This window comes from Colias croceus, chromosome 22 (assembly GCF_905220415.1).
Source record: "Colias croceus chromosome 22, ilColCroc2.1".
Classification (NCBI taxonomy): domain Eukaryota; kingdom Metazoa; phylum Arthropoda; class Insecta; order Lepidoptera; family Pieridae; genus Colias; species Colias croceus.
The window spans coordinates 8,132,665-8,155,100 of record NC_059558.1 but is presented as its reverse complement, the minus strand read 5'-3'; the positions used below and the strand labels follow the sequence as shown (position 1 = coordinate 8,155,100).

Here is a 22,436-nt window from a genome sequence, read left to right as displayed (position 1 = left end):
TCTGTGGTTGAGCGCCCCTTTGTGAAACCAAACTGTTTGGTGTGCAGTAAATCATTAGATGCAAAATGACTACTCAGTTGGTTTAATATTAACTTCTCGAATACCTTACTTAATGTTGGTAAAATAGAGATAGGTCTATAATTGTTACAGTCTTCTTGATCGCCCTTCTTAAATAGAGGTATAACTTTACTAAGCTTTAGTAAATTAGGAAATGTACCATAGTCACAACACTTATTAAATATAAAAGCTAAATTTTTCGCAATATTTTCTATGATATTATTAACTAAATTTACGGACATTCCCCAAAGATCACAAGTATTTTTTAGATTAAGCGTCTTAAAGGCAGTAACAATATCACTAGCAGTTACGTGTCGTAATTCAAATAATGTACTGCACCCCGCAACATGGTCCCTCAAAAAGGTTTCTGCAAGTGCTGAAGACGAATTTAAACTATTAGTAATAGTAACAGGGACACTACTGAAGAATTCTTCAAAAGCAAGAGCAACATCAGCACTTTTGTCAATAACCCTGTCATTATTTACAAGTTTTATAGTATTACTTGATTTGCTTTTACCCATTTCACCATTAATAATAGACCAAACTGTTTTAACTTTATTATCCGATTCGCGTATTTTATCTCTGATATACAATCGCTTCGCAGTAAAACAAACAATTTTAAAAGTTTTTGAGTAATTTCTAACATAACTAAGAAAAGATGGGTTTTTATTATATTGCTTCATACCATATAACTCATAAAGAACGATCCTACACCTATGTATGCTAGGTGTCGCCCATTTACTAAATGGTAAATCCTTGGTAATATTTAAAGATTTAACTTTAAATATTTTTTCAAATTCATTATGAACTAAATTGAAAAGATTTTTAAACATTTCACAAGGATTATTATTACAGGATTGATCATTCAGTACGGGCAGGTTTTTATTAATATTATCTCTAAATTTATTAATGCCTTTTTTACTTATAGGCCTAACATTAATTCTTTTAAATTCAGGTAAGCAATCCCATTCAAAAACTACTTTCTGGCCACAGTGATCCGAAGTGAGTGTATTGAGAATATTTTTCTCTAAACAGAAGCAGTCGCAGTATATATTATCAATACAGGTTGCAGAAGTAGGTGTAATTCGTGTGGGTTCATTAAAAAGTTTATACAGATTAAATGACTGAAACAAATTAACAATTCGTGTAGCCGTTTGTGTTTGTAAAAGTATATCAATATTAAAATCACCACATACTATAACTTTTTTTTTACTCCTACTTAAACGCTTTAATATTTCTTCCATGACTGTCTCAAACATATTATAGTCACTGGAAGGGGGTCTATAAACGCAAACAATAATGTAACGCTCCAGTTCAACACAGGACAGTTCAATGGTCCGTTCTACAGAAAGACTAACAATGTCAGTTCGTTCTTTACATTTTACACTATTGTGTACAAAAATAAGAGAACCTCCATGAATAGCATATGTCCTGAAGTATATACTTTTTAATGTATAATTATCAATATTTATTACCAACTGACATTGTTTAAGCCAATGTTCTGTTACACAAAAAACCTTAATTCTATTATGATTTAAAAATAATTCTATTTCTAATAATTTGCTAGCCAAGCCTTGAATGTTTTGATGTACAATAGAAAAAGTCTGCTTAGCTGTTGTCTTATATACTAGTTTAAATCTAGCTTAGGGCTAGATTTTCTGTCAACACAAGGTTGGTGTATATAATTATTATTACTACTACATAAAATTATAGTAGATCCAGGGTCTGATAACAAACATGTACCAGACTGGTTAATATTATATGCTATTAACATAGCAAGTTCTCGCTTATATCTAGATGGCAGATACACTGTATTCTTTGTCAAAGTAAAAGATTTAATACACAAATTAATGTCAAAGTAAAGAAATGCATCACGATGATGATTTGTTACATTGTACAATTTTAAATTCATATTATGAATTAATCTATTTTGTTCTTGTGTCAAACCAGGTAGGTACGGCAATGTACACAACATAAATTTACATTTAGTCTGACTACTAATTTCCAACATTTTTTGAAATCCTACATCAATATCCTTATTTTTTATATTTAAACTATCTCCATATAGTATAATTACAATATTATTCTTATTAAAGCTAAAATGATCAAGTGATTTGATTATATAATTAAATGAACTGTTAGGAGTGCAAATATTAGTGACTTTAAGCCCTAAATTGTTGAGCATAGCGCCAAAACCCTGACCAATACTATCTGACAACACAATAATTTCCTGCTCGGAAAGGTGTTTAGTTTTACTAGTTGAAATTGTTGTCACGGGTTTAACACTATGTATGTCTGTGCAGTCAAGCTTATGGGGCGACGTTTGCTCATTGTCACTTTTTGAACACTGACATACATATTTATTGGTCAGCGACTCAAAGCGATCCATATTTTCATTACTCAACTTAATTAAGTCATCTGCCTGTTGTATATGCTCGTTTATTTGCATTTGGGCAGCAGAATACTTCTGGTTGACATCATTTAACATTTGACTTAAAGAGTCTATCTTCTCCTTCTAGGTGGGGCCACAAGAAAAATAGCTCAATTATTACGGTACCGCTTTCTTTACTTTTCCAACTGTTTTATCTCATTTCTTTTTTATATTTATAGTGTATAAATAATCAATTTTATTGTAAAGGATGAGATTATGAGGCGTGCACTTTTGGATTTTCCAAACTATTTATTTTTATACTGTGAATCGATTCGGAATCATTTTTAGATTATTTCACAGAGAAAATAATTTTACATTTACATTAAGTATTTTAAGTTATTATAAACTTACTTGAAAATACGTTGACCCCTGAAGGCATACTTTGCTGTCGCCTGTCTTTCTTTGTACTTTGTACACAAAGAGATGTTAAAATCTTTCGGTCGAGGCCAAAGGGGTTGGGGTGCTTTGACGTCAAGAAATACTGAGAGACATACCTACGTCATGCCTCATGGACTGTTTAAATATTATGTACAGTGAAATTTTAAAGTCTTGATTTTCATATAAGAATAAGTAGGTAGTTAGTAGCTTTATTTTATGAGGTCCGACTTCAAGTCTTTAAAAGTTTTTTGTTTATTTCTCGTTGGCGATCTCTTGTTTGAGTTTTAAATACCAACATTATATTTTAGTGTTTACCAAATTATTATTTTTTAATTGTTTTTTATTATATTGTTAATTGTGTGTGTTCTTCTTTGTACCTACGGCAGAGGGCTTAACAGCCATGAGCCAACTGTTGGCTTTCTATTGACATTTTAATCATATCAATGTTTGCCTATGATTAACGGGTATCATATTATTATAATTTTAAACGATATTGTTTGGTATTTTAATATTGCGCATTTAAATAATGCTCGTGATTAAATATTTCCAAGCATAAGGAACTATAATTAAAATAAACGATAATCGGTTGTTATTTCGCACAATTCTGCTTCTTTATTAATTCGAAGTGTTCGAGGAAACAACTGAAAACTATTATTTTATACATTCCAAGCCAAATAAACGCAAATGTAGAGACCTTTTTTTTTCAATTTTATAAAAATTATACAGTTTTTGTATTATCTTGTCTTTTTATCTCTTATTGCCAAAAATAAATGCCTACCTATTTTTTTAGTGGTTCATATAAAAATATGTTTGAAGTTTGAATCATTGAATGCTTACACGTACAAAGGATACCTTAGTGCATTTTAAAATCACGTTTAACTGATATCCTTGACCTTTGATTCGTAATGACCATAGGTAATCACACAAGGTAAGACATCTAGGTTATATTAATTATTATATTCAAGTGTTTTCTACGAAAAATACCGCGATTTTGTGTGCATTGTGTGAGATTAGGTAGGTAGTTGTTTTCTTGTTTCAATTAATATAATTATGTATTTAATGTGGTGGTAAATATTTATGACGATTCAAAAGTGCTTTTATAAGAAGTCTAATTATTGAAAATAACTAGCCTGTACTTATTTACAAAATAATGTTCCTGTATTTTAAATCCTAAAATAACAGAGGAATTAATCCAATTGTCTGCTTTATTCAAAAACGAGTTTCATAGAATTGAATCTGTGGGCAATTTCGGTGGCTTTAAAATTATAACTAATCATTAATCAATTGAGCTAAGATTAAAGAACAAAAACACTCGTTTTCTATATTATTATAATTTTATGGTGTATACAGCGTGTCCCACTATTGGTATAAGTACTAAGCGCGAAGTTCCTTGTAGTTTTGCATATACTGATCACGTAAAAAATACATACCTAAACAACAAAATTACGTCAAAAATTTTTTGCTAAATTTTTTCCTGAAAATCCATGTTTTCTTCTCTAGCTTCGCGCAGCCGGCATATAAATACCGCTTCTCTAATGTGCGCATTTTGTCACGCTCACGTACTGGTGGCAAAGTTGGGCGGGTTGCTTGTTATGGGTATACACATAGAGTTTTAAGAATTCATCAATCCGAAAAAAAATGCGTCTGGAATTTTATAAGTATTTTTTACGTAAGTACTCAGCGTATGCAAAACTATAACCTTCTTTGAGCTTAGTATACCAACAGTGGGACACCCTGTATAAATTGAACCAATTCATTTCTAGAATAAGAAAACTACATACCTACCTACTTACTACCTATCTATTATTTTAAAGAATTTTTGTCTTTTTGTATGTCCGTTCTCAACTCAAAAAGATATTGATTTACTTCAAATTTTGCAGGTCGAGTCTACATGTAAGCTGATGTATAACGTATACCTATATTGTCATCACGCTAAAATCAATGGGAGCGGAGCAATGCGGGTAAAACCGCGGGGCAGAGTCAGTAGTATAAATAAAACAACAAGTATTTTGTCTAACATCATTTATTTCGATAATTTAATAGCCAGAACGACTCGGAATGATCTTATCTTACACATAAATAAAATTAAATTCAAACATATTCACATCATTGATTATACTAATATTGCACATTAATTACAAAGAAATAATTTATTTACATTGATATAAAACTATGTAACTAAATTGCGTGTTTTAAGGTACATACAAATATTTTATTTAAAAAAATCTAATGTACATATTCCATAACGCCATCTAAATTGTCGTAACTAGACAACCCACATGACAAAATTTTTACTAAACAAAAAAAATGTTGTGTGGTTTTATGAAACCACGGTAAAAGTGAAACTTTTCTTCGCACTATAGACATTTAACTAAAAATTATCGTATTTGTACAATAATTATCGTACGTATCGTGCGTCACGCGAAATGCGCTACACAGACCAAAAAGTTTGAGACGATGTAATAAAAGTTTCACTTTAAAAATATATCGGCCGTATTGATAACCTCCTCCTTTTTTTGAAGTCGGTTAATAAGCAACATAGCAAGAATTTATGCAATTTTGAGTTTTTGATTAAGTAAAGGTAGGACCCATGAAAAAAAATCTCCAAACTTTACAAAATGTCATATTGAGGATTTATTACATAAACTTATGAAATAATTTATTAAAATGCCATAATAAAATGGAATTTACAAGACTTCAACTATCGGTATGTTTATTTTAAAGATTTTGTGCATCTTAATACATTTATAGATTGTGCTCTTAAAATATATTAACAAATTAAACATCTAGCATTAAATTAGTAAGTAACTTATGATCTAGTTACAATTATCATTATTAATATTTACAATACTGAATTATTTTACTACGTATTATAATTATTTTGTACAAAAATTAAAAAAAAAAATAACAAAGTAGGTAAGTGTTACTCAAAACATGTTTTTAAACTATAATATTGTTACATTCAGTTTTAAATGTAACTCGCATAGAAGTGCAATAAATTCACAAAAAATACAACAATAAATAAATTATTGATTAAATTACTCATGGCATAATATTATGTTCGGTGCAATGACCACCGAACAGAATACATATGAATAGGAAAAAGTACCTAAACATCGCACATGACATTTAAACCAAAGCCTATCTTAGCTATCATCTGATTAAAAAAAATGAAAAGTCCAAATCTATAAAAATGCCGCCCTTGGTGCCGCCACAATCTGTGAGTGCCGCAATCGAAAAAAATTACAAACGTCAAAATCCAAAAAAAAATAACAGATGTCACAAATGAAAAAAGTTACGATGTCAAAATCCAAAAAAAAATTCAAATGTCACATTCGAAAAAAAAAATTACGAATGCGAATTCAAAAATCGAATCACTTCCTCAGCTTCCTTGGGAGCCTGACGTTTCCCGCGCAGTCCTTGTTGCGTCATTTCTTCCCGCCGATCGCCATTAGACCCTGCGTGGTCAGTGTTGCCAGCGCTATTCTATCATTTCCCAGATTATTTGTAATTAATCGTTCCGAGTTTATGGTCGTTATTGTGAGTCGATTGTCTGCTTGTGTGGCGATGGGAGTGGTGGCTCGGGGAAGCGTTTTTGGGATAGTGGTGGGAACGGGTGGGGAGGAACGCAACATGGCGGTCGGTTTTTGATCGCGGCCGCTGCATACCTGCAAAATATTGGGATTATTTTTATTGTGGTTTATATTTTCGTAGATGTGATAATAAAGATCGTATTATTCGTGATTTACGAATATTATTTCTAATAATTACTAGAACTATCATGGTAAATAACTCAGGGGTGATATTATTTTTGGAAATTAATGGTTACAGGGTCTTTGCGAGTTTTACATCAGCTATATGTTGCAGTTAAAGCCCGTTTTCTGTTACAACGCGTTTTCTCTAGTTAGTTGGTACTAGATAAAACGCGTTGTATTGTAATAAATCATCATCAGCCCATATAGATTGTAGAGCAGTGCGTACCTACATTCTACATGAATGGAATGTAGAGCAGTGTGTACATTCTACACGAGTAGAATGTAGAGCAGTGTGTACCTACATTCTACATGACTAGGATGTAGAGCAGTGTCTACTCGTGTAGAATATAGGTACACACTGCTCTACATTCTACTCGTTACATTGTACACGAGTAGAATGCAGAGCAGTGTGTACATTCTACTCGTTACATTCTATACGAGTAGAATGCAGAGCAGTGTGTACATTCTACTCGTTACATTCTATACGAGTAGAATGCAGAGCAGTGTGTACATTGTACTCGTTACATTCTATACGAGTAGAATACAGAGCAGTGTGTACATTCCACTCGTTACATTGTACACGATAGAATGTAGAGCAGTATACCTGGTGGTGCGTCTCCCAGTCCTTGTGCTGACAGAACGCGCCGCAGTAGCGCGCGGCGCCGCACCCCGAGCACGTCTCCTGCGCCTTGCGACCGCAGTTCCAACACTACACCACATACACACATACAGGGTGACTGGTAAGACGTCAGACGCATTTTGACAGGAGCTTCTTCTCATGAAACTGAACATCTTTTGTTCTACAACTTTGCTGAATTCGTAGAAAAAAAATTGGACTTTGTATGGAAATCGGTCAGCTGATTAGCGAAGTTTCCTTACAATTTTTTTTTACGAATTCAGCAAAGTTGTAGAACAAAAGTTGTTCAGTTTCATGAGTAGAAGTTCCTGTTTAAATTCGTCTAATGTCTTACCTTTCACCTGATATATGTAAGGAAAGACACGACATACATATAAATAATTACTCGAATTTATTTGGCACTAAAACAAAAATACAATAAAAAAAACAAGAAATACGAAGAAAAATTGAAGTAAAATACAAGTTTTATATTATGATGATACCAAAAAGGTCCCCACAAATAATTCAAAAATCAAATTGACTTTACAATTGCACCACCCGCTTCTTTGCTGGTTGTCGTACAAAAAAAGGAGCGTGTGTGCTGAGCACATGTGTCAAAAGTGAAACTTCTTTGGCAAGATTCAAAGATACCAAAATTTACTCTCAACGCACCTAAAGAAGTTTCTGTTCAATAAATAAATAAAGATATACTAACATTCTGCTGTCCCCCAGCCTCTGGTGCAGCATCTGTCGCTCGTTCCCCGACCTCCAGCTTACTTTCCGCAGCGCCCACAGCACGCTGTAGCTCGAGGAGCGCTTGTCTTTTCACCTGGTGGGATTATGGGATTTTAGTTAAGGTAAACTTTTCATCTGGGTGGGATTTGATGGGATTCTGGGATAGAAAATTGTATTTTAGGATATATTCTTTTCACCCGGGTGGGATTAGATGGAGTTTGAAATGTGTGTGTTTGTTAATAATCGTCCGTTACCTAATATAGTAGAAGTTACATTTGCCCATAAAAATGTATTAGCAATTGTTGATCCTTTGCCTCTGATTAGGAGATTGGAAATTTTATTGTTATTTCGTAATTTAGAAACGTCTACTGCATGTCTAATAACGCCTATCACTTAAACCGAGTTGGCATTGGTATTTTGATACAATATTGTTTTTAAAAACCGCCAGCTGAAAAACTTAACGTTTTATCTGAAAGATTCAAATAGACTCATGGGATATTTTAATGCTATATTGTTACTAGCTGACCGCCCGCGGCTTCGCCCGCTTTCTCTAAAACGATTTGAGATTTAAACTATCCTATCTCTCAAGTTGGATCGAACTGCACATGGTGTGCGAATTGTATTATAAACGGTTAAGTGGTTTAGGAGTCCATTGAGGACAAACATTGTGACACGATTTTTATATATTTTAAGATAGAACCGCCCACTGCAATAGCACTAGGCGCTTTACCTTCGAGTCTTTGAGATGGGACTGACGGTTTCAATTTTCACTGTCTACAATTATTTGAAGTGCGCTTATAAGTAAAAGATGGAAGTATTTTATCATCTCTAAACCCAGATGGGATTCAAATAGAACTATGGGATACATTGTCATCACAAATAAATGATTAATCTAATATTACAAACTCTGAAGAGTTTGTTTGTTTGTTTGAACGCACTAACCTCGGGAACTACTGGTCCGATTTGAAAAATGCTTTCGGATAGCCCATTTATCAAGGAAGGTTATAGGCTATATTTCATCACGCTACGGGCAACAGGAGTGGAGCCACGGGGGTGAAACCGCGCGGAGCAGCTAGTTAACAATAAATATAGTCCACAATTTACCTGATTCACAGCATCCTCAGCCCTTCGTCTGACATCAGCCACTCGTTCCTCAGTCTGTCTCACAGCGGCCGCCATTATCTCGCTCGCTACACGCTTTATGTCTGTGTTGTCTGTTGGTTCTACACCTATATAAATTAAATATTCAAAACACACAATAAATTATATTTACAGATATTGTTTTACATTATAAGCATGTAAAACGGAAACTTACCAAATTACAAAAATGTAGACGAATGAATTTTAATTTTAATTAGTTGCATTCTATTGGAATGCAAAGTCAGGCAGTTTCAGTCGTTAAAGGAAGGAAATACAAAAATAAAAACATTTATTTGCAAGGGTAGACTTACAACAGAGAAAGCGAAAAAATACATGTATCATATTTACACTAATATTATAAAGAGGAAAACTTTGTTTGTTTGTTTTATTGTAATGAATAGGCTCATAAACTACTGGACCGATTTTAAATTACAATCGTAAAAAAAATTCTTTCACCATTCGAAAGCTACATTATCCACGAGTAACATAGGGTAGATTTTATCCCGGAAATTCCACGGGAACGGGAACTATTCGAGTTTTTTAATCATCAACTTAAACCATGATGGGATTGCCAAAATAATCGAACCTGAACTCCTCTGCTGCAGTATAGCCAGCGCCCGCTTGGTCTTCTCCACCATACTGAGGATGCAGTTCAGCATCGTGTTGATGTTCTTCCACTCGTCGTCGTTCTTCACCAGACCAGCTGGACGCGGCTCCGAGAAGTTACTGTTCATTGACGACACGTCGCGAACTGCTATCCCACCTGGTGATGGGATTAAAAAAATTATAAAGATTATATAAGTTATTAGAGATCAAAGCACCACTTATGTAATTGTTATAAATTCTTCTGTAGGTGAACAATTTTGTATGTGTATTGATTCAAGAGCTTTTAACAGGATAACATTTCTTGAAAAAAAATTGTTAATTTCAAAGAGTACAAACTCGACCAAGCTAAGTTTGCACCTCGTTGGAATGTGGCGCCCCGCCCGCTTCCCCGCTCACAAAAATCTAACAAACTAACAAAATAAAATCTAACAAACATTTGTTTACTTTTTTTAAGTCATAGCGAGTGCTTTTTTGCAGACTGTACGTAAGCGTCAGTGTGACGTATTCGACGCGAGGTGCAAACTTAGTTTGGTCGAGTTGTACCTAGGCTATGGATTTTTTACAGGGTATACGTAACATCTTTTCACAGAAATTAAAAAAAGTAATAAGTAAAGTCAATATGAAGACTGTTCCAAAAAAAAGATACCTAAACATTTACATGAAGCATGACTTGATTTTTTTTTATTTGAAAGTATTTTATGTCAGATCAAGAGCATTCGCCAATCGTATATTAATTATTTGGCAGTTAATTTTTTGTTAAAACATTTGTAAATAAGCTATAATTCAAAACTCACCATCACGCCTCTCAAACCCTTCTTGCCCCGGGTGGTACGCGTGGTAGGGGTGGTAATCAAACAGACTTGCGTTACTAGGAAGGGGGTAAAAGGGGGAGGGGTTGAAGAAGCTTCTCTTAGCGTGGGGCGGGTAGTCGTCGTGTGCGCCGTTCGTTTGGGCTTCGTAGAACCTGCAAAAAATATGATAATACATAATATAAGATATAATATTATGTAATAAAATATGAAATATTAAAGTGAGACATTATAAATGATTTTTAATCGCTTGGTATTAAATAGGTAATAATATTTATTTATTTATTTAATTTATTGTGCAAGAATATAAATATGTAACTACATGAAGTTTACAATAAACACATAAAATAAAAGCACAAAAGGCGGCCTTATCACTTAGCAGTGATCTCTGCCAACCACGGAGAGAAAGGTAAAGAATTAAGTGTAGTTTCAACAGTGTCCGAATAACGACGCGTTATCCAGAAACGCAATTGGAATCGAATCTATAAAAACTTTAGAATCATGCCATTACTTCAACAACAATCGCATGACTAAATACAATAAGAAATCATAATTCTCAACTTTAAGAACAAAGACATCAATTTATAGACAAACTTTTAAATTAGTTCGGTTTGCAAACAAAGTTGAAAGTTCGCCATTGTTCGATTTTGCTTTGTATTAGATAATTGATAGAAATCTAATTGTTCTTTATCTACTTAAAATTAGAGAGTTCCGTAGTTTGACTGTAAGTGGTAGCCGAGGACATTTACATTCATCGCATTTTAGTATTCTAGTCGTACCTACGCCTAGCCCCTAGGTCTTGCCCGGTTAGAACCAGTAGGAACCAGTAGATAGGTACAGATGCAAAAATATATTCTGAATTTCCTACTTAGGTACTCGTGAAATAATTTTCAAATTACGAATGAATGTTGGAAACAATGGCTTTGAGTCATTTTACATGAATCATCAACTGTTTCTTAGCACCGAAAACCACAAAATAACAATCAAAGGAAAAGCATGTATTGACAAAAATAATATTTAATTTCCTTAAACAATTATTAGAAAACAAAAGTTCAGATACAGTTCAGTTACTCATGAATTTAAAAATTTAAAACTCATATTATTTCGGAAAAGCCTCTAATTTTTTTATATAATTTCTCGGCTCATACGAAAAATTCCGGCATTTATTTCAGAATTAAAAGATCTATTTCATTTCATTATCATAGAGTCGATTAAATGGATTTTAAAAAGATGGATAAGGAAGGATATATGCATTTCGAAGTTTACACTTTAAAAAGTTTGTAACAACATGAATAAAAGAGTTTTTAGTGTCAGAGAGGTTGTGAAATACGAGTGAAGGAAAATATTACCAGAGCAACTGTTAAATTTTATATCAAATTCATGAAAAATCATGGAGAATTAGGTAGTTAATTGAATAATATATACCCAAATATAATAAACGGGGCACTGAAAGCGGTTTATCCGATTACACAATTAAGTAGTCCAGTGCAGGCGTCCTGTTGTTTCGATAATTATTTATTGCCTATTGCTCTTCCCAAATAGTTTGCGCATAGATTTCGTATGCCACAAGTTAAGTGTTCAAGCGATTTATACAGGAAAGAGATTTAATTTTTTTTATTATGTTAAAGTACCTAGGATAGAATGTATGTATTAGCCACATAATATTCTATAATTTGTAACTACATTCTTGCAAATAAATATAATTTGAATTTTGAATTTGAATTTAGATTAACTGATAAAGTGTGCAGACATAGACAAAAGCATACCTTCATTAACAATTACATATTAATTTATAAAATAGAGCAGTTGTTGCAGAGAAAATTTTACATGGCTGGATTTCATGTGTTAATCTATCCCGCACTTGATTTGAACATTTAATAGGTATATAAATAGGTTTTTTGATAGCATATTTTTGATATTGGTTTTTTAAAATGAAATTAAATGAAAAATGCTCAGAATTTCATATTTCTAATTCAGCTTGACAAATAATACAACACACAATACTTAATTTAGTGCCTGTTTGCTGGTTTCACAGCTAACAATACTATATGTATAATACTTTCATCCTCTTTTTAATACATTTTAAAACCCGCTTCCGCTATCGCTTATGAGACAGCCCACACAACAATGGAGACCAGCCAATAGGCGCGTTGTCGCGCAATCGAGGATACATAATGCATTGCCGCGGTTTTTGGACGCAGCTCAATTAATTATTGGACTAATGGCGGTTTTGGCTCCGATTTTGTTTACTAATATTTTAATTTCGAAATTAGCGGTTTGGCAAAAACTCGGCGGTTATCGGTTTCGTGTTATGGCAACACTGCAGCAATGTGAAACAATGTTGACATGCGTTATTTGTGTCTGTTTTCGACTAAACTACTTTTAATTAATTGCATTTCAATAACTTTTTGTGCGCTTCAATAAATTATTTCAGCGCTTGAGGAAGGCTTTAGGCTATATAATATACACTAGGACCAAAGGAACGGAACAATGCGAGTAAAATCGGGTAGAACAGCTAGTACTTATAGAAAAAAAAATTAAACTCTGACTAAAATTATTTCAAGTAAAAAGTAAGAGGATCGACGATCGAGAGAAGTTATGTTGCCGAAAATGTATTATTTATCTTTCCTGAAAATCTCTCTGTTGACAAAAAGACAACACCCATACATATTAAATACAGTTAATAACATATAACTTGTCCCTTAAATATCACGCTATTTAAAGGCATATCATTAAAACGCCATTATTGTAGAACGCCTGTCGCTAAGCGCATAGCAATCACCCACAATCAAAACTTTCACGGTAATTGCTCTATCGAACAGGCGCTAACTATTGTAATATTACGCGTCGTGATTCTGGATACGATGAATTTTAATTATTTTAAAGTATATTAATGAAGTTTTAATTGAATTTGTAATAATTTATCGTTCAAATAATTTGTCCATTTATGCAAAAATAAATCTCTATTTCTTTTGGTCACGTCGTCACACATGAATTGCTGAATCGATTTCGTCGATCCTTTTTGGGTTTGTTTCGTTTTTTTGGTTTATTCGTTTAGTTAAGAAAGGATTGACATCTTTTCTTTATCTAATTAAACTTGTACTTACTATATAGACTGCTCAACTTATTTTTACAGCAATCATCACGCTGATATACTAATTTCTCCATCAAAAAAGAAGACATAAGTATACTAAAAACGACTGTATCTACGAAATCTAGCCTAAAACACTACAGTACGTACCTGCGTACATAATTTATGACAGCTCTACCACATAAACAGAAGTTTATATCTTTAAATAAATAGAACTCAAAGTTCATCCAGACGATGGCCGGCTTGTAAGAAAACCACAAGATAATAATTCAGACAGCAAAGGAATAAAGCCGGAGCTAATTCTCAGTTCGGTTTCATGGAGACCGTTAAGGCGAGACTAGTGCACCTGCTGACTTTCCAACTTAGTGATCAAATCTAGATAGTATTTTTTGAAGGTATATATCTCTATATATTATTTATTTTATCTAGTACAAAGGTATATTTGCTTCATATAGCATAGGACAGGTGCACGTTTTTATAAAGCATAGGTTGAATTTAAACGATCAAGCGATCCTATATAATCTGGCTTATGATTCCAGGCTTTTAGACGCTACAATGTTAATAAAAACAGTCCGTAAAAATTTGTGCCAAATTTCATGTAATTGGTAAGATATACAAAAAAAAATGACTTCTTTGGATAATCGTAGAATTATGCTGGATATACTTTTTGTCTCAAAATTATTTAATTACAAAATTGATTGTCCCCAAATACTGCAGACTCAACATAAGGGTCAACTCACACCAAAAGAGCTTCGAAGCGCGGCGAAGCGGAGCGCAGTTTCCGTGTCATATGAATTTTAACTTTATTTTCATTACTATAATACTCATTATCGCATGAGAAGCTCGAACGAGTCGCGCGGATGCCCGCGGCGCCGCTGGAATTCCGTGGAATAGGCTATTTGACAGTATAAAAAATAAATTACTTTTTTGTGTAATCCATATATATATAAGGTTTTTGAAGCGATTTAAATTAATAAATGATATAAATAATAATTTATTTATTTATAAATCGTCGAGAAAAAACATCATATTTTTTAAAATTACCACGTGACCGAAAACATCCATGATTGGCTGCATCTGCTATGACGTCACAGCGGCGTAAATAACAAATGATCCCAACGTTTATTCACGTAGTTGCTGAATTTCGCTTTTGGTTTTGTTTCTTGTATAACTTATTTCTTGTGATTCAAGGTGTCTGTAATCAGTTTTGTTCTTTATGTGTTAATTTTGTTTGTCATGGAACCTAATTTCGAAAAAGCAGGCAGTCGAATCTACCTAAAGTGGACGCTATAATGGTTGGCATGTTCTTTAAAAACAACCCAGAATTTTACGCTCCTCAATAATTGAAAAATGTGAAAACAGCTACGTAAGTTAATATTTCAATCGTCATTCATTACCTTTTTAGTTAAATGTACCTACAAACATGAATGACAATAGCACAATAATTATGAAGTATACATTTTTTAGGGTCCTTTGTTTTTCATTTCAGCCATCCAGTTTATAGGATTGACGTGTTTGTATTGATTATTTTCAATATCAATACAAACACGTCATCATCAATTTATAAACTATATATTATCATTATCTTACCTCAAGCAGGTACCTAAGTAATAAGACGATTTATACTATGTATTGCAAATAAAATAAACTGCCTACTAGGTATTCAACACCATACTTACATCGAAGTGGCCTTCACAAAAAAATATAACTGTTTTAATTGATATATCTAATATCACTTGGATTTCTGCGAGCTAACTGCAACCACTTTCTACGCATTTTTATATCTTTTGGAGCACATATAAATACCTAGTTTGTCAGGGGTTTTAATAGTTGTAATTCTGCATCCAGGAACTACACACCAATAAGAACTCATTTTCTGGTATTTAAACAGATTAACTTAATTATACTATAATTAAAACAAATACGAACAATAAGTACTAGGAGCAAGTTAATGTTTACGCCGCTGTGACGTCACCATGGTCGCGAGCCGCCATATTCTTCAAAATTGTGTTTTGGCGGCATATTTGAATATCATGTTTTTATTTTCCATTTTCTCAATGAATAACTACAAAAAATTAAGAAACATGTGTTTTGTGTGTTCTATAAACGTATCTTAATAATTTGAGACAGTTATCAAAACCTTGTCAAATAGCCTATTCCAGCGGACGGACCGTGCGACTGCGCGAGAAGTCGCGGGAATTCCAGAGAATGCTCGAGCATTCGCGAGCGGCCGCTGGCAATATCCCGCCCCTCGCGCCCGCTCCCCGCACGCGTCTGTGCGCGCGAGCATTCGAACTGCGCAAAGAGCGACCCGTGAATTCATCGCGGGAAGGCGCGCGAATTCCCGCGACTGCTCGAGAAGTCGCTGGAATGCTCGAGAAGTCGCGGGCATCCGCTACTCCGCGCTTCGCCGCGCTGCGCGCAGTTTCCGTGTCATATGAATTTTAACTTTATTTTCATTACTATAATACTCATTATCGCATGAGAAGCTCGAACGAGTCGCGCGGATGCCCGCGGCGCCGCTGGAATTCCGTGGAATTCCAGCGGATGGACCGTGCGACTGCGCGAGAAGTCGCGGGAATTCCAGAGAATGCTCGAGCATTCGCGAGCGGCCGCTGGCAATATCCCGCCCCTCGCGCCCGCTCCCCGCACGCGTCTGTGCGCGCGAGCATTCGAACTGCGCAAAGAGCGACCCGTGAATTCATCGCGGGAAGGCGCGCGGATTCCCGCGACTGCTCGAGAAGTCGCTGGAATGCTCGAGAAGTCGCGGGCCTCCGCTACTCCGCGCTTCGCCGCGCTGCGCTGCGCTTCGCCGCTCTTTTGGTGTGAGTTGACCCTAAGAGTGCCTTCCAGGTACCCACGTAAGGTTTTGCTACCACTTTGTCCTCCTCTTCGCAGAACTGTCTCAGGCCGTAATTCTCCAGTTCCAAGATTTTGCAAAACTATTAATAATCACTGTGAGCCGTTCGACATTTTTTCGGATTCCCCCAGCAAACTCCGCAAAATACTTCAAGATTATTTTTTTTTAAACTTATGAATAAGATTAACTGTATTAAGTGTATATGTATTTTTTTTTCTATTGTAATTAATTTTCCTTTTCTTTATATTATGTACTTAATTAAAAACTGCTTTAACGTTTTTGCATGCTGTGTTTGCCTGTAAGTGTTTGTTACATTTATCATGTTTATTTTTTGTGTTTTAAAATTTTTTGTATGGAGTAAAATGTAAACAAACGTTGGTAAACCAATAAATAAATAAATAAAATAAATAAATATAGGTACGTAAAAGTAGAGATTACCATATTTTCTGTTTCCCACTTAACAGTACACAATATGGTTTATAATTTAATTATGACGGAATTAAACAACATAATATTTTGATACGTCAATATTTACGTCAATATTTTGACTTAAACCGTTGCTGATGTTTAATAAATAATAATTATAGATCCGATAAATAAACAATAACATGTTGTAAACATGAATTTTAACAGCAATGCGGAAAGGTAACCTTCCAACACAAGCCTGACCCAATTTCCTAAAGTTGAAGCCTACTCCAGTCATCATTTAAATTAATTTCGATCATACGTAAAATCCTTCTGATATTATAAATGTGAAAGTTTGTATGTTTGGTTGTTGCTCCTTCACGGAAAATTGCTGAATCGATTTTCATGCAATTATGCCATATGTAATTATGATTAACACATAAGACAAGAACGGGAGCTATGCGGGTTTTTCTTTGACTACGCGGGCGAAGCTGCGAGCGAAAAACTAGTATTAAATATATTATCAACAGCGTTCAACAAAAGTTTCGGCGAAAACCGTAAAATGAACAAATCAGAGATGCTAATGTGTTGTCATATAACAACTCCACCTGTTACCACTATTAAAGGACAATTGTGAAAGTTTAACGAAAACATTAACATCACATAAACTACATAACATTTTATATTTTCATATTTATACTGCTATATAATTTTGTTAAAAACTTACTTTTCTAACTAAAATACAGACCTAATTTTGCTGGGATCAATAAATAATTTGTTAGATACAGATACATAGATTGATGCTGTATATATTCATCTATATATCTTATTAAATACTAGTTTATTAGGCAAATTAATTAAAACGTGTTAAAAAAGATACGCCTGTAGGTAAAATCGTGTTATCTCTACACGTTATTGCTCAGAATGTTTTGGCAGGCGTTAATCATTAGCCGGCGCTGCAGTTTTAGCGCGCAATCTGGTGAAACAATTTAAGGGCTATCATTTAGGGCACATGCACCTAACGAATAGTATTTGGCCCGTGCCAAACTAGCGCATAACTATTACATATTTAACAAGCTAGTGCTAAAGTTGGGTACTAATTTACTGATAACTGTAGTTAGCTTTGATGACTATGGGGTTTGCTTCTATGATATAAAGCTAGATACGTTACCCGCTCTCTATTTTGGCAAGAAAAAACTCAGCTAAGTGCCCGAGTTTTACTTAGTCACGCACCATTCAGCGTCGTGGCTGGACGTTCTTTTTGTATTTTAATCGGCAGTTGTTATTACGAAGTACATGAGTGAGACATGTATTATGTCTGGTGCGTGAGAGTGAAAGAGAGAACAACTGTATTGGTGATAATGCGTTACTCGTTAGTAAGTAGGTATGTATTAATTACGCTGTTTTTAGTGCAATGATGTTGGCGTATGCCGCGTCTACTAGTATAATAGGTCATTGGTTTGCTTGCAGTACGCTTAAGGTTTTCTAATAAGGAGTGATATTATTCTTATTTTTATGCTAATAGTATAATAGCATGATTATTTTTGCGTAAAGGTACAAATCCCTTCTACACCTATTTAGTATTTACGCCATACAGCTACCTAACACCCAGTCGCGAGACGTGATACCTAATCGTGATAATCTAAATCTATCACACGAGTTCTTAAGCCGCGCAAACATCTGCAATTGACATGTTATTAAACGTTAAAACAGTTCAATCAACGCGACAATCCCGCACATTGGATGTCACGCAGGCACGCCGCAAAAACCCGCTACGTGCGCGTGACAGCTGGTTAGAGCGTGACACCATGGGGAGATGTGCTATTGGATGATATGTGATAATATATTATAGCGAACGTGGTACCACGGTGATTGTGAATGTAGAATGTAGGGTAATTTTGAAAATTTGTGACTTTATAAGATCTTTTGATTAAAAAGTTAATGTTTCACTTGCGGACACGAACAACATGTACACTATAATGCTTGACAGTTGACAGTTGAGAGACATTCCATATTATGTCACTTGAAAATTGAAATCAAATTTTATATTCTTGAAAAAGTAGCCAAAGGAAAGCTATTTCTGGTTCTATAATTGGTTTAGTATCATAGTATGTCGTGAAACCGTGATAATTAAACGTACTGATTAATTATCACGATTTAATTTGTTTTTATATTAAGCATTCTACACCTGAGATTTTCATTACCCAACATTACTAGCTTTTAAGTTTTAACACGGATTATATCGTCAGTTTTTTACCAACAATAGCATAAAAGCTGCATAATTTCCGTATGAAGTTAATTTCATCGCTTCCCACTGGAAGAGCGCCCTATCCTCAAGTATGGCGGCACAAATGACCTGTCAAGTGCACCCACCGGCCACTCGATACAACTCCGAGTTACCTGCTAATTGATGTTTGGTCCTTTGATTTCATTGTTATTCGTTTTTGGTTAACTCTTTAAGTGATTTGTTAATAATATTTTAATAATTTTAAGTGTTATATTTGAATGTTTCTTACGGATACGTGATCAATGACATCAAGGAGTACCCAATTTCCGTTTGTCACAGGAACTTAAAATCGGCTAACGAGCTTTTTTATTTATTACTAGCGGTCCGCCCCGGCTTCGCCCGTGGTACATGTTTACGTTTTCTCTCCATAAGAACCATCCTCGTACTTCATGGAATATTATAAAAAAAGAATTAACGAAATCGGATCAATCGTTCTCGAGTTATGCGCTTACCAACACATTTTGCGATTCATTTTTATAGTATAGATTTATGCAATGTGGAAGGTCATACATAATATAATAAGGAAAAATTAAGAAAATCACGCAGATAGTGGAATTTCAAACTTAGCAAGTGTTTTAACTATAATCTATTTAAAAAATATTATAGCTAGTATATCTTTTACGAGTGAAATAAATAGGCTATACTATTTCTTTTATCCTTGGACAACTTACTTTTACACATATAAATATAATATATTATTTTTATACAATATATAAAATAAAATACAATTTATACTATATTATATTATTATATTTTTTTATTCTTTTTATTTACACTTTTTTTTATACAATATATTTTTTACCTAGGTACAAAAATCTAAAAATAAAACTCACGGATCGCTAGCCCGGCGCTTCGCCCCCGGTTCAGCGGAGCCCTGCTGTGTAAAGATGTCTCCTTCACCATTCGCTTCTAATATTAGATGTTCATGGGACCTAATGTATTGGAGTGGCGTCTGAAAAAGAACTAGTGTTTCAGTAAAGTACTATGTAGTGAAAATGAATATTTTTTTTTAATATGATACGTACAAGAGTTTAAAAATAACGTTAAAATAGAGTATTCAAAAGTTCATTTAATGCTCATTTTTGCACAAATTGAAATTATTAAAAAATTAACATTTTTTTTGTATCAGAGATTATGTCCGTCTGTCTGTCATTTATAGCTTACATTAAACGGCGCTGTTTAATTAAGAGCCTAGGCTATTAATGAAATGGCTGATTGAACTAATTGGAATATATTTTACCTATGAACTTATCATCGTAGTTACATGTGTCAAAACATTTTACTATACACTTTTATTGGAAATGCTGACTGATGTCTGACAGATTTGAAATGATGACTGACACGTACAATTTGTACCGCTGACGTCTGACGTCTGACGGGTATAATTTTTACCCAATACCCATGTTTATAAGTACATAATATATTTATGTATGTATGTATTTATTTGTGTTTGTATGTATGTATGTATGCCTTTGTATGTACGCACCAGTTTCCCCCGCCGTGCCCTCGCGTGCAAGTCCCTTTGCGCGAGAGGCAGTAATGCCCGCAAGAAGCCGGGCACACTTGCCCGTAAGGGATAGTTGGTACATTCTTGTACTCCTGATTGGAACTCTTCTATGGTTACCACGCCAGCCTGGGTGTGAAAGAAGAATAATGTTTGACAGGTACAATTTGAATGCTGACTGATGTATGACAGGTACAATTTCAATGCTGACTGAAGTATGCCGGGTACAAATTGATACGCTGAATTATTTTTGAAGGGTAATTTTTGAATAGCTGACCTGTGTTTGCTTGACTGTCAATTTGTAGAGATAAGATTCATACATTTGAAATTCATCATTTGTTTAATAAAATACAGTTAATATGCCTCATTATTTAAAGTCTAAACTGATAATTAGCACTAATTATCAGTATTGGTGATTCTGACATGTGCCATATTCAAAAAATATTTTGAAGTGTAATTTTCCGACAATTTTCATAACTTACCACCAAATTAAATATAAGCTGCCGCACCCTCTCCCCCGTGTCAGCGCCCACGTCAGCCGCGAACTGTTGCAGCGCAGAGAGGAACTTGCGCAAGCGCTGCAGCGCGGGCGCGCCGCGGGAGCCCTCGGGGAGCGGGGGGGAGAGGGACTCCGTGGAGGATAGGGCCGCTATAGAGAGGCAAAATTAAGCGATGTTGAATTGTTTTTGTCTAAAAATATGTAAGGATTTTGTCAAAATTATGTAAGTATTGTGTTTAAAATAGTCGGTATTTTTTAAAATCAATATTTGCTTAAAATTTAATCGTACCGTAGCTTAACAGAGTAGAAAAAATCAAATTATCATATTTCAATTTCACAAATTAATAGTAGGTATCTATTTTCTACAATATAATAACTTGTAGAGTCAGTTTTTGCTGGATAAGTAACACTTTTTTTATTCTTTAAACTTTATTTTAATTTCATGAAAAGTTGAACATCTATTTACGGATGCTTTTCATTTTGATTTGTAACTCGACTATTATAACTGAGAAATAAATAATTCTGCTATTACCTGTGGTACCGTTATTCTGTGGTGGGTTAGGACTTGGTGGTCCAGGTGTAGGGGAGGACCTGGGCTCCTCCTGCTCTGGCGATCTACGCTCCTTGCCTGATGTGGTTGCTACAACAAACATCATATTATACATGAATGTATTTATAAGAAGTAATGCCAAAATCCTTATCGATTTTATATTTATGCATAAGTAGTTGTTCAGACTTTTAAGCGCGTCACACACGGTGAAGATACTATAATATTTTATGTTAAGATACTCTAATATAAAACGTTATAGTATCTTAAGGTATCTGGTATCAGCATTCTAACCATCATTTTTCTTTTTGTCATTGCGTACTAAGACCCCTGTAGAACCGCCATCCTGTTACAAATGCCCTGAAATTTTGTGGGTCATTTGTAACAGGATGGCGGTTCTACAGGGGCCTTAGTACGCAATGACAAAAAGAAAAATGATAGTCAGAACGCTGATACCTGACCCCTGTACAACCGCCATCCTGTTACAAATGCCCTGAAATTTTGTGGGTCATTTGTAACAAGGATGGCGGTTCTACAGGGGTTACGCGCTTAAAGCATGGTTCGACGACATTTTACAGTAGGTATATGCTACGGAGTAACTACAATAACCTGTAGAAAAGAAAGTGCACTATTACGATTTATGCAGTTCTGTTTCCATCAAGGACAGGAGATAAGCCCTCGTTAACAAAATCCTCATCAATTTTATTAATGGACCA

The 22,436-nt window shown here is 34.4% G+C and overlaps 1 protein-coding gene across 1 annotated transcript; it reads right to left on the bottom strand.

Annotated features, from left to right (window-relative positions):
• Positions 1–5,840: 5,840 nt before the first annotated feature.
• Positions 5,841–22,198, bottom strand: LOC123701995 (protein CBFA2T3). The gene is made up of 11 exons (XM_045649628.1): positions 22,177–22,198; positions 21,706–21,813; positions 21,157–21,323; positions 20,657–20,803; positions 20,004–20,122; positions 10,513–10,682; positions 9,699–9,875; positions 9,077–9,201; positions 7,953–8,066; positions 7,226–7,330; positions 5,841–6,534 (listed from the first exon to the last, which is right to left on the bottom strand). Exons 1-11 carry the CDS (start codon positions 22,196–22,198, stop codon positions 6,295–6,297), a joined length of 1,494 nt encoding a protein of 497 aa, XP_045505584.1. The 3' UTR covers positions 5,841–6,294.
• Between the last annotated feature and the right edge of the window lie 238 nt (positions 22,199–22,436).

Coding starts and splice junctions, on each gene's coding strand:
- LOC123701995 (XM_045649628.1), bottom strand. CDS start 22,198: ATGGCGGTTGTACAGGGGTCAG. Junction 20,804..21,156: donor AGCTTATATTTAATTTGGTG/GTAAGTTATGAA, acceptor TTTCACACCCAG/GCTGGCGTGGTAACCATAGA. Junction 20,123..20,656: donor GGGCACGGCGGGGGAAACTG/GTGCGTACATAC, acceptor GTTCTTTTTCAG/ACGCCACTCCAATACATTAG.